This window comes from Parasteatoda tepidariorum, chromosome 11 (genome assembly GCF_982258835.1).
Source record: "Parasteatoda tepidariorum strain Cologne lab strain chromosome 11, Ptep-v5.0, whole genome shotgun sequence".
Classification (NCBI taxonomy): Eukaryota; Metazoa; Arthropoda; class Arachnida; order Araneae; family Theridiidae; genus Parasteatoda; species Parasteatoda tepidariorum.
Window position 1 is genome coordinate 60,674,955 of NC_141765.1, and position 14,419 is coordinate 60,689,373.

General features: G+C 28.3%; 1 protein-coding gene across 8 annotated transcripts in view; it reads left to right on the plus strand.

The window, feature by feature from the left end:
• Positions 1-14,419, plus strand: part of LOC107446663 (forkhead box protein P1) — a 238,312-nt gene that overhangs the window by 155,140 nt on the left and 68,753 nt on the right. Inside the window, exon 1 of one of the 8 annotated variants that reach the window (XM_071187443.2) lies at positions 4,002-4,138. The exons of 5 other annotated variants lie outside the window; for them this stretch is intronic. In XM_071187443.2, the coding sequence (XP_071043544.1) occupies positions 4,121-4,138 (18 nt within the window). In that variant the 5' untranslated portion in view covers positions 4,002-4,120. Of the gene's footprint in view, positions 1-4,001; positions 4,139-12,468; positions 12,718-14,419 lie in introns of those variants that run through there. 2 more of the 8 variants (XM_087155465.1, XM_087155466.1) reach the window with 2 other exon arrangements.

The window sequence follows — 14,419 nt, forward strand, 5'->3', positions numbered from 1 at the left end:
ACGGTAAGCACTCAATTTCACGATATGAAACTTTACTGTTACAGGTTTCATTTATCCAAAGATAATTTCACTAAAAAAATGATTTAAATAAATTTAAAAAATCTATATATATTTATACGAAATATTGACATTGTTCCAAACCAAATAAAAAAATGAACTAGATATCAATATCTCACACTTACTCACTCTCATATATTATAAGTATTTTATATTTCTAAATATTTATGAACTAGAATATTTTGCAAGTGATACATTATGTATTGATTTCTTTAACTAATTTCTCAACTTTGCTAAATTAACTTAGTTAATTAATCAAAATATAACTTAAAGTTAATTCATCAAAATGTAATTTATATCAATTCCTTTATTAATCTCGATTTTTCAGAAGTTTCAAATTTCTTCTATGCTTTTTTTTCCAATAATTGAATAAAACATGGAATCAAAAACATTCAAAATGTGATTAGTTATAATTTAAGCAATTGTGATAATATTATTTTGAATTACATTTTCGGTTACTTTATTATAAGTATTTGCCTAAATAATTTTTTTAACATCAAATTTTTAAATCTGTAGGGTTTAACTTTTAATTAACCGGAGTCGAAGTCGAGCGAATTTGCGAAATTACTCTGAATTTTTGATTCCGACTCTTAAATCTGACTCCACACCCCTAGTTTTAAGAGGTAAGATTTCAAAGAAGGGTGTTTTCAGATATGTTCTACCTTTTTCTTTTAATTACTTATTTCTAAGGCAATTTTTTAACCTCATTATTTCCTTAGAACCTATTTTTTGATTCCCGGATTTTTATGAAAGTTTACTGTAGTAAACATACTAACGGTATCAAAGTAATTAAAATTAATGCAATAATTGATGACTACTTTGTCAATTACGTACTTCAAATTTTTATTTTACATATAATGGTGGAAATTTCGGAGCGTGTTGATTGTGGAGCATGATAGTTTGGCTCAATTTGAACTGGAGTAAAACTTAGCTAATTAAATGTGAAACAAATTTGCATGGTATTTTAGTTCAACATAGAGCAGTTATTTCTAAGAGATTACTGACACGTTCAAGACTTCATTCTAATTGCAGGCGTATTTATCTTTCTGAATATTTCTTTCTGATTTGAAAGTCTCAACAAAGAACCAAATTATCAGATAACTCTTTTTAATAATAATGCTCCAATATTTGGCCAAGAAAACTTTTACGATAAAATCATTAACCAAAAATATGTTGTTGCTTATCAATGGCAGTTGACACCGTTTAATCATTGAATCCTTAAGGCTATTACAAGATCAATGCCTACTTATTAGTTACTGTATCATGTAGCTCTAGGCTTAACATTTATTGATTATTCTTTGCGATTGATAGTATTTTCTGAATTAAGAAATAACTTTGACACATACGATAGATATCTTACAGTTAGGAGAAAAAGGGTTTTGTTTTTTCGAGTGGTAACATGCACTTTTATTTTAAGAGAATGTATAACTTCTTACTTCCAAAAAAATTATTCTTATTATTTTTCACAGAAAATAATAAATCGATCGTATAATGAAAGGCGTGAACAAAATCATGCAAATATAAAGATAATTTTTAATGCTTTTGGTCAAAGCTTTTAAAAATAGAGAAAGTGTTTTTATACTTACTAAAATTGTACTAACTGACGTTGGAGAAAAAGTTTAAATTTTTTTAAACTTTTTTTACAATAACATCATCATCATGTAGCCCGATAGCCCAATGGTTGGCCGAGACTATTTTTAAGAGATTCCCATGCTTTTTTCTAGTTCTTAAAAGGAAGTTATCCTCAAGGAGAAACCTTTCATAGCAAATTCTGTTTCGACTGTATAAGTAATTTAAAGAACAAAAAAAAATGAGTTTAAATAGGTCTAGAATTAGCCATGAAGTTAAAAATGCTACATTTTTTCTTCAAAATATCAAATATAATGTAAGCCATAATTAAGCAGCAAAGAAGTCATCTTGTAGTTTGCCTTTTGATATTTTGAAGGCATTTTTTTCAATCCTTGAATTTTCATAACTCTAGGTTTACCTGAGATCGCTTCTCTATAAATTTCAAAGTTCAAAGCATCAATGGGGCGGAAACAGAATTTGCATGAAAAATTTCTCCTCACGGTATAACGTCCTCTTAACCCTTAGTACTCAACAATCTCTGACAACTGCCTCTATCTATTGCAGCTTGGATCTTTCATTTTTTTCAGTCCTGAAACTTTGCAAAAACGATCCTTTTAACTGGTGTTTAACTTAATTATTTTAAATACTTGATCAACCAAATTAAATTAACAGCAGCAATAAAGTACAGTAACAGCAATTAGATAAATATGTGAAATGGCTTTGGTAATTAAGAGCTTAATTTCTGAATAAAAGAAATGATTTTATAGTTTTAACTATTTAAACAGGACTCCAGTCTTAAAAATATTTTCTTCCCATTTTTTAATAAAAGCGTTTGATCGCAAGTTATTTTAAATATGTTAATAGTTTAACCCTCTGAGGGTTAGTCTCGGCTTTTTTCCGAACTTTCAGATGCAGGCTTTCCTACATAAAAAAACTGATTTCTCCACGTTATTAAATGGGAAAATAATACGTAGCAGGAAACTTTCAGCACAGTTTTACCCAGGGACTCAGTACTAAGAAGGTTAATAGTTTTGATAGCTAAAGCAATCTTCCAGAACTACTCCATTAAGAGATTTTTACAATTAACAATAGCAGTGTTCACATTTTTTCAATACCATTTTGTATAAGATTACGCTCAATCACCCTAACAATTACTGAAGTTTTGCCCTTCACAAAGTGTTTTAGGTTAAAAACTGATATTTCAAAAATGGTTTATTTTAAAAACGGATCCTTCACAAAATTATTTATTTTTAAAACGGATCTTTAACAAAATAATTTATTTTAAAAACGATCCTTCTCCATAATATTTAGTCTTAAAGACAGGCCTTTTAAATTCGAGAAAGGAAGCTGATAAAATTATTAAGCGAACCAAGTTATTATGAAAGGAAACAACCTCAAAAGAAGAGGATGATATGTAAATTTTATTTTATGAAGTTATTACTTGTTTAAAGCGTTTCTATTAATTTGTACAAACATATTTGAAACGCAAGTTTTAATTTATGAATGATTGTAATTGCCGCGATGATATGATAGCACACATTGAGACGATACTTCCGCATGAGATGACACATCCGACCGGGCTTCAAGTTGCTCGACGGCGCATCATCGAAAAATCGATTTATTTATGAATTTATTTATTCGAAATTTTGTTATATTTTAACTTCAGATATTTGTTTCAGCTCACTTTCAAATTTCGGTTATTAAACTTTTTCTCGCAGAATTACTGAAACCGAACTTTTCTTCGCACATTCAGAAAAGCAAAACACTGACTAAAAGGACTCGACTCGATTGTTTTAAATTCACAAAAAATTAAGAGTTTAATTTTTCCAAAAGCTTTGAATTTACCTCTCGATTAGATATTTCTTTAAAATATAATAAGTAAATGTAAAAATTCTTAAGGAGGTGAGCAGGAGTTAAATTTTTAAAGCAAAATAAAGAAAATGAATAAACATCATGCGTAATAATGTGTATAAAAGTAAACCAACAACGTATGATGATCAAATAAAAATACTTATTGACATCCAGCTGTATATTGTATAATAACAGCTGTATATCCCTAATTATTTTTATCTCTACTTACGTTATTATTTAGTTTTATAAATTTTAAATATCACAATAATTGATACTTAGACATCATAAAGCGAAATGCTATTAGTTTTGTTCTAATTATTTTCGTCAGAATTTTCTCCCAAAAACAAATTTGATCCATGCATAAAAACATTGACATTTGCAAAAAAATCAAGGTAAAAAAAAAATGGAATAAAATAAATAGAGTTGTTAAAGAGTCTTGCATGAGTCAATCAAAATAATCATTTTGTCTTTGATTGTCGTAATGCAGGTTTGCAAACAAACATCACACAAGTAAACAAATATAAATTTTTCTCTACGTCTAAACTCTCTTATATGAATGCTTAACACGCTAAATATGCGTTGTGTCAACAATCATTAATATTTTTCGAATGAGGCCAACTCAAAAGATTTTCTATTTTCTTCAATGGTCAATTTTATAGTAGTAAGTCAACTTTTTAGATTTTACTGATAGTCAAAATATTATATAAAGGCTTCTTTATTTTATCGTTATTATTTTTAATAGATATTTCACATTAAATGCTGTTCAAACCATTATAAACGTAATTTGTTAGTGGAGCTTTTATGCCTTTTTGAAAACCTTCAGATTTTATGTTCGAATATCTATAAATTTTTCTTTGTGTAATATTTTTTTAATTGTTTTAGCTTAGAAACTACAAAGTTAACATAGACTTTTTTTGTAAGTTTTTCTGGTTCAAAACTCAATTTTTTTTACTTTTAAATGACTATGGTGAATTTTTTCATAAAGAAATATGACTCTGTCAGCCGTAATAATAACGTAGGCAAAAAGAGCATGCTCTTTAAACGTTCGTTAAGTGATCATACGTTTATTAAGTAAAAACAAAAAGTTTAAATCATCTACATCGTTCAATACAGACGCAAAAAAATTTTTACTTTTAGATGTTCTTATCTATTTTTTGGCTCCTAAAGTACAAAAATTCCTTAAAAAGTAGACTAAACAACAACAAGAAAAGGAATAAAAAGAATGAAAGAAAAAAGGTAAAAAAAAGCCTTATTTTATGTTCTAGTGTATTTTAAAACTCTGGAATTTTATGTGAATGCTATTATAATTCAATTATACATTTTACTTCAAAATTTATTTTGTCAATTTTTTAATGCGCTATTATTGCAACAAAAATTTACGTTATTTTTTGTTTATAAGTATACATTATTTTTTTGTATTACGAAGAAAAGATACAATTAACTTTTTTTAAACATGATTTTTTTTTCACTTATAAAAATATGTTTAAGCTTCTGAACTCCATACCGTATGATAAATTTGTACGGAGTTTCCAAGTCAACGCTTTACGTTCGAATGAAAAATTCTTGCTTGTCAGGCAGAAAAACATACAGACAAAAGAGTGAAAATTTGTGCAAAATCGGAAAATCAAAGAGTTAAGGGTGTTTTTCTAAGTTCTTTTGGGAAGAAAATGAAATTGACCCAATTTTATTACTTACTAGAACTCGAAGCAAGACTTTAAGAATTTTTTTTATATAGTATATTAACGAAAAAATTGTCTGTACTTTCAAACGGAAAAATAGCTTGAGAATAAAAAAAAAATTAAAATCGCATACTTGGTGAAATTTTTTCCGCCGAGATTTATCCAGATAAACCGTACCAGGATTTGTAATATATCCGGTTTTTTCCTCTATAAAAAAAACTGAGTTTTATCTGTTTTTTTTGGACTGGTTCCACTTTGTCAGACCATGCTACTTTTCAAACGTTAAAAAAAATGACATTTTGAACTCTTTTCATTTTCACAGTTCATTTTCTTCATACTGACATTTTATGCAGCTCTAGTGTAACCTAAATTAAGTATTACCGCCACTACTCATTTTGACAATTTGCACCATTTTCATAAATAACATAGAGACACACTGAGTAAAAATGAAACTTAAACTAACACTCATAAATCGCATAAAAACTAACAACAGTTATAATAATATTACATTATTTGCTTAAAATTATTATTTCATTTGATAAAAGAGCCTTCTTAAAGCAATCTTAAAAACAGGCGACGGGGAAACGTTATAGCCTTTCATTCGAAATGCTATCTATTTTGAATGATGTTATTTATGTGATTGCGCCATGTTATTCATTAAATAAAATTTGAATAAACCCTTACTTTAAGTATGTACTTCTTTGCTTTTATCAAATGAAAAAAATCCTTTTTACATACCTTTTTTTCACTTTTTCTATTTTTTTAAATTATAGTGTTTATGTAAATATGCTAGTTCGCAATTAACTTGGTATAAGATTTTTTTAATGGATTCCTTTTATTTTGAAAAATATATTAAAAAACAGACAGAAAAATTCCTTTTTATGGTACGATATAGTTTAAATTATTTTATTTAATAAGTTTTATATGATTACACCATTACTTACATCAAATAAAAGCTGACACAAGATTTATTTTAGACATGAAACTTTTATTTTGCATAAAAATATAGACTATCCCATTTCTGTCAAAAATAAATGTTCTATACTAAACCCGTGTCTATATTCATTTTATAACTGAATTTGTAGATTCATTTCAAACTACAAATGATAGGATTAGGAACAGTCATTGTTATTCCGATCGGTTATAAAGCTAGTCAAACTCGATCAAGATCGAATTCAAAAAATCCAGTTTCTTTTTCTTTGAAGCATATTGATGTCGTTCGATCAGAAGTTATTTTATCTTTATTTAGGGATAGCAAGTAAAAGATCTTGCTGAAAGGGGATTCACTTCTTACCAAAATCTTTCTTTTCGAACTAAGAACGTCAATCACTGAAAAACCTGAAGCTATTGTCTTTATCTTTAACCCCTAGCTATTGTTTTATCATTCGTTTTCCGTTTACTATATCTTAATCACTGCCTCATATTATCTTAATAGAGAAGCGTAATAAATACTTTAAAAAATTTTCATGATTTCAAGCCCACTTAAATTTACAGATTTTTATAAATTGTTTTTTTCTGATGCTCAAAATAATTGATTATAATATTTTCGGATTAGATTGAATTTCACCTGTTTGCATTATCTTAAGTTTTAAAACTTTGAAATATATTATTTTCTGTTTTTTGTTCTCTAGAAAATTATGACGTTTTAATGTCATTATATAGCTTAATGACTTTTGGAGAAAAAAAAACAATCATGGCAATCATGAATAGCAGAAAATGCGGAGTTTTTTCGTAACAATTAAAGCGGAAATAATTAATGTGAAACTAAACGAATTAAAGCGGAAATAAAATTAGATAGTTAATTTACTATTTAGCTTTTGCCTTGAATTTTATAACTGTATTTTTTTTTAAATTTTAACAATATCAGATGTGTAGTCCAAAAAAATCTTTTTGAAAACTTAAAATGCATATTGAATCAAAAATTTTTTTAAAATACTTCTATTTAACTTTTTTTGAAAATTCAAAAATATTTTTTATAAAATTTCAGTATTAAACTAATTATTTAAAAACTCTCATAGTATGGATCTTAATTATTGCAACTAATTGATTCAATTTACCCTATCTGCTCCAATTTGCTTAAAAACAAGCGAAACTTATTAAAAAAATATTAAGTTACTTATCTAAAACATGCTGTCTGTAGTAAATGTGATTACGTCTTCAAATTGCTTCAATTCATCCTAGATGCTCTATATTGCTCTATAACAAGAATTCTTTTACAAAATTTTCCAACAATAAGTACAAGTAGTGATCCTAAATATTTTTTATAAAAATTGCTTTTTAACAGGTAATTATTTAGAAAATTTTTCAAAAATTAATTTTGGTTTCAGAAGTGTAAATTAATGATTTAAGTCTCATCTGCTGTTTTTAGTTTCATTTGCAACTATTTTTACAGATTTATGATATCTGACTAGTTATCTGACTAGGTCAAAAACATGATTTTTGACAAAATCTAATATATATCTAATCCCTATAATCTTGGCTTTCTAAAAATACTTTACTTTTGTTTGCACTCCTTTTATTTACCAAGTTATTGCAGTTTTTGTGCGAGGTGATAACAGTGGATACCCAAGTGATTTTAAACCCACTACATGTTAAAAACAAGTCCTTTTACTTTTGTTAAATTTCACACCATTTTAGTCATTACTTTCTTTCTATTTTAAAACAATTTATCGCAAGTCTTTTCTTCCCCTTAAATTCAACAGAGCAGTAAATAAAGAAATTGAGGAATAAAACAATTTTAATTTCATTTTCATATCTCAGTGTCACAATAAAGGAAAATAATTATAAATTTCACCATGCAACACTGATTAAAATATCAGAATTCGATGTTATCACTATCATGTTTAACTAAAAAGAAATTACTTTTTTAAGAAATATTTTTAACGAATTGAGAAACCCTGCTATTTGTAAATCTAAGTCTTTTTACTCTTAAATTTTAGCACGAATCGTTAGTTCCGTATTAATTTCATTTCGATTCGTATCAATTACTAGACTATTCAAGTGATTTCATACAAAATCATCAAATGTTACACCTTCTCTCAAACATTGCTCAGTTACACCTTCTCTCAAACATTTCTTAGTTACACCTTCTCTCAAACATTTCTTAGTTACACCTTCTCTCAAACATTGCTTAGCTATACCTTCGCTCAAACATTTCTTAGTTACACCTTCTCTCAAACATTGCTTAGCTATACCTTCTCTCAAACATTTCTTAGTTACACCTTCTCTCAAACATTGCTTAGTAGTTACACTTTCTCTCTAACATTTCTAAGTTACACCTTCTCTCAAACATGCTTAGTTATACCTTCTCTCAAACATTTCTTAGTTACACCTTCTCTCAAACATTGCTTAGTTACACCTTCTCTCAAACATTGCTTAGTTACACCTTCTCTCAAACATTGCTTGCGCACTATTTTAGCAGCCATAACTTTTTCTTCAAAACGAGCATTGATAAAAAAACACTCTTTACTTCAAAGTCGACTAAAGGTAAGGCCTTTCAAACAATGCTTAGCAGAATTATTAATCTTCAATATTTTAGCCACTTCTTTTTTCTTCTGTTTTAAAACCATCCATTATAAATCCCCTCTGCCATTCAAAAGTCATCATGGCTTTAAATATAGAAAATAATTTTAATTTCATTTTCATATTTCAGAGGCACAATAAAGAAATACCATCAATAACATTCGCCAATACTGGTTAAAATTAATTTCAGAAATCCATGTTATCACAATCATACGAAAAAATCCACTTCAGTGGATTAAAAAACCCTCGCTGCATGTTAAGTCTAAGCCATTTTTACTTTCGTTAAATTTTTGGTACGAATCGTCAGTTCCCTAACATTGATTTGTATCAAATGTCTTAGTGGTTTAGGACTGAATCACCAAAGGTTACACCTTCTTTCAAATATTGCTTAACGAAATTACTAATCGTCACACTATTTCAGCCATTTCTTTTCCTTTGAAACGATCCCTAATAAAAATCCTCTTTACCTCAAAGTCGACTTGCGTTTAAATAGGGGAAATGAGAAAAAGAACAATTTTAATTTCGTTTTCACCTCTTCTTCGAGCCACTTTACATGCAAAACTGGGAAATGTCGCGATTCGAGAGTAAAACAATTGGTGAAGAAGTGAGAAGCGAAAGGTGATGAAGTCGATGGGATTCATTTGAAGAAAAGAGCTGTAAGCTGGGTATGAGGAGAAAAAAAGATGCAGGCGCAATTACTGACGGATAGCGCATTGTGAGCTCTTACTTTATCCTATTGAGGTCTTTCCATGCATTTTCGCGGTCGCGCGGAAGTGGAAAATTGCCTTTTAATGGGAGGCCGAACGACGCGGGATTCGACGTCATTAGCGGCCAGAATATAAATCACGAAGGGGGGTCCTCCTACCTGGAAAGTTCAAGTTCCATTTAAGTGAGATTCGGATAAAAGAGTTCTCTTTTTGTCTCCTTTTTCTGGAGGGGGAAAAGGCCCGTTTCTTTTCAGAATTTTGCTGGGCCCTAACCTACTTAAAATGATTCCCGGCCCCGTGTTACTGGGTTCTCAGTGTAATTGAGAACTTGCGCATCGTCTGACGTTTCCGATTGGCCCCCCAAGAGAAGTTCAGTTATAATTTTTTTTTCTATTTCTCGCCAGCTGATGCCACAGGTAATTGTATTCTAGATGCGAAAGTCATTGAGGAATTATGTTAGACATTAACGCCTTAAAATGACGTAACGCTTTTCACCCTTTTTTGTTCTTTTCGTGAAAATTTCATTATTTAATCTCGAATTTTAATTTCAATTTCGTCTTCGTTGCAGGATTTTTTTCTTTCAGTAATAACTTGAAGTCTTTTCATTTTTTCCCCTAAAAGTAGATGATGAGCTTCCATTCGTACATTTTCCATTTTAGAAAGATGTCTTTACAATTTCGAGAGAACATTTATTCGTTAGTTGTTTTCAATTTCATTACTTTAAACGCTTTTATCATGCTTATTTATTAAGATAATTAATATCAAGCGCAAATTCCAACAGAAGTATGAAACTTTGTAAAATTTTTTGTGAAAGTAAATTAATTTACATCTATAAAGTTAAAGCACTACAGTTAATAAGAAAACTTTTTGCGTTGACTGTTCATAGACTGTATTCTTTGAAATTATGCAACTCGCTATTTTTATGTCTTATGATAAATTCCTCAAATTTCTTGCCTCCATTAAGAATTTACGATTGAGCTATCATTGAAATTTCGACTGATATACTAAGCAAATTTCTTTACAAATTCATTTTTATAGGAAGATAAATTTTAAAATTGACTACACGTGTTATTGACTACACGGCAAATATTAACGTTTAAAACATAACAGTTCAAAGGTTACACCCATCCACGTGTTGTTAATTAAAATAGTATGCATATTTTTTCTTAATTAAAATATATTTTTATTAATTAATTTCTCAGTTAAAATATATTTTCAAATTAGTAACCTTCGTAGATCATGCTCAATATTTCATAGATTAGCTTGAATATTATCACTGGGAAAATACTTATAAAATAAGAACAAATATTACATCAGCACATCCATTAAAGGGTATGGCACTTGTAGCAAAATTTTATTTTAAATTCTTATAATCTTTTACTATTTAAAACTTATCTTTGAGTAATCAATATTTCATTTAACAGATAAAAATTCGAAAGACAACGTTTTTGCTTATGCACTGTATTGTTCGAGCGAAATGTGTTTATTAAAAAATAAATTTAATTTTACTGCACTGCCTAGTTATTCGATATAGCGCAATAATCTATTTGGCGATATTTTGGCTCCATGAATTCGACGATATACAGTCAAACCCCGCTATAGTGAGCACGGTTTATGGTGAACTCCCGGATATAGTGAACGAACTGTTAGGTCCCGTGCCTTGTTATACACGTATAATGTTATTTTTTGAGGATTTAGTGAACCAAAAAAGTGAGGAAGTTGGATATAATGAACTTTTTTCTGTCTTCAACTGATTTTTTTCTTCATTTTTTTTAATAATTTTGAAATTTTCACTTTAAAATAAATACATATACCGATTTTTAAAACCATCTATAGAGGGGAATTTAGCGATAAGCTTCTTTTATCTCACTTTCCCATCCCTAAACAAACCAAACAGATAGTGCACCTGTAAGGTGTCAGTGGGATCAATATAAATTTTCTGTCAGGATTGCTCATCAGCTAAAGATTACTAAATTTTTTTTTTTTTTTTTGTAAGCAAGACGAAGAGTAATGAAAAATAATTCATAAATATTTCTCAGTCATTTATTTAAATAATGTGCAATAAAAGGGAGGAGTTTGGGAACCATTAGTTAAATTGCCTGCCGAACGAATATAGTGAACTCCCGGTTATAGTGAACCAAAATTTCGGTCCCTTGAAGGTTCACTATAGCGGGGTTTGACTGTATTTGATTTTACCGTTAGCAAACTTTACTGTATCAATGAAAACATATGTTAATGTTCCCTGTTTATCAACCATTTTAAGTTTTTATATTGCAGTTGTGCTATGTATTGATTATTTTGTTAAAAAATAAAAATTAAAATATAAAGATTTTGCTAGGTTTTCAGTTTGATGAACATCAGTCGTGTCCAGTGAGCCTCATCCAAAAAAAGTTATTAAGCCAGATTTTTTTCTTTCTTTTGTTTTGTTCTGATAATCGGATAGTCATGATTTAAGTGACAGACTAAATGGTTCATAAGTTTGACCTAAAATAAGTTGTTTGACCTTATTACTATTAATTATTAAGTTCTATCATCATATCTCTAGATTTATTTAAGATCATTAAAGAAATTGCTCGCAATTACATAACATTTTTATTTCATAATATACCTTACACAAATACAATATACCTTAATTTTTTTCTTATAATTATTGTGTGAACTAAAATTATTCAGGCTGGTTTCTTTTTTCTTCTTCTTTTTTTTAAAGCATCTTCAAAATTTTTTTAAATATCATTATATATTATTATTTTGATATTTTTAAATATCATAATATTATATTTATTGCAGCTTTAAAATCTATCAGTATTCGAAATTTCAGTTCATTTGTCAATGGGGCCTTTAAGTTAAATTTTGCTTCAATTCAAAACTTAGTGAAAATTCCTTTTTTATTTTTAACTGTTGAAACTTTCCTTCCTTATTTATTTAATACTATTACATTCTTTTAATCACACCTTCTTAGTTCCACCTGTTCTAAAACGAAATAAGCTCTTAGCAACTGTTTTGACACGCGTTTACATTAAATAGGGTTGGGCTAAAAGTGCTAAAGGCGGAACAGGGTTGTTCCTCTTACACAAACTAATCGTGGATTGGGTGCTGATAGACAAGAGCTAAATTAAGCTGCTTTGATTTTTCTTGACCAGTGTCCATGGTAAAAGAGGAAAAGTATTTGAGCTGTGCGGTTTAACCCTGTAACTGGTGGATAAAATAATAACATGAGGCCTCACGGTGAAGTGGACTACGGTCAGACATCCCCTACTATCCCTCTGCGTGACTCAGTCATCCATAATATAAACATGGAGATTCAGCGCAATTTTTCACTTTATGCAGCATCTGTAAGTGAACTAAAAATATTTTAGGTTTTAAAACTAAAATTCATAACTTTAGGACAGTTAAAAGGTTTTTGATTAAAATAAAGAATTTTGATTTCGTATTCTTTCTTTTAAACTTTTTTTAGCTAAAATTCTTTTAGATTTAGTAATTAAAAATCACTACTTTAGAACAGATCAAGTGTTTTTGCTTGAAATTAAGCGTTTTGATTTTCTGTTCTTTTTTCACATTAATTATAATCAGTAAATTTTAAAATCTTAATTGCATGATGCTTAAATCAAATTGGAAACACATCAATTTGATAGACGTATGATTTTTGTTTAACATTTTATGTTAAATGCACTTTAAATTTTATTTAAATTGCCAATAGTTTTTAAAATTATTTTTATCTTCTCATTGTTGCGAGAATTGCTTCTTTGACTCTCGATTTTAAAAAAATTAATGTTCAATTGCATGATAATTTAATTTAATTAAATTTAATTTCTTTTACGAAATTTTTTCCTTCACTGCAAAAAATTTTGGTATAGACTTGCCAACATTTTTGGTGTAGAGGTAAACTAAAGTTTTTTTGCAATGTATGTAGTTGCATTTTTCATTTACTCCTTCAATGTTATAGTTTTATTTATTCATTTTTTGTTTGTTTGTTTGTTTACAGACTATCCCATTTACACGCTAGAATCAATTTAATTTCTCCATTGCGAAAACATTTCGTTTTAAAAACAAGCACATTTTTAAGAATATATCGCCCTAATTCTTTCATACAATTTTGTCATTTTTGTGCAGTTTCTCTATACAATTCTCTACCTTAAAAAAATGTAGTTAGTTTACCTGAACACCAAAAATGGTGGCACCTTTAAACCAAACTTTTTTACAGTGTTGGGGTATTAAACCTAATTTTAGTTTCTTTCAAAGGATCTAAATTGTCTTAAAATTAGAATAATTTTAATGATTTTTAATCTGACTAAAATGCTAACATTAAACTTGTTAGCATTAAATTTACCTTTCCGCAAAATTTGTTAAGGAACAAAAAGTGTATATATTTTTTTACACCAAATTAATTCTTTTGCAAATCAAATTAAGTATTTTGCTACATACCTTTACTTCTTTAAATATCAAATAAACTTTCGTAATCAATTTATTGGCTTATACTAATTATATTTTAAATTTCAGGAGGATGTTCAAATTAAATAATTTCATATAAAACAGGTGTCATTTACGAAAAAAAAATTTTTTTTTTAATTTTCGTTTCTTTTGCCAGTCAGTTATCAGTTATCATAGTTAAAACTGAGTACTGAGTAACCAGTATAAACTATAATTGTATTGGTGAGTTTTCATCTTCTTATACTTCCTAACGTCTTTTTTAAAACCGCAATTACAAATGATCTGAAAATTGTCTGGTTTTGATTGACATATTAAGTATTTTGTTATTAAATAAATCATGCTTTGCACATTTAATTAGCAGTTTTATCTTTTTTGAATTTAATAATTTTTTTTAAAACTTCAAAATTTGCATTCTTAAGTTTTGAATTAATTTTTGAAAAAACACCTTTGACACCTTTTATTTGAAGGTTAGGACTTGCTAAACAAAATACTAATTCTGCATTTAGGGCCCCATCTGTATGTCAGACCGGAAACTTATCAGCCGATGTGTTATGCTAAAATTGTGTATAATCTTAAGGACCTTTAATATCATGGAGGTGAAATAAA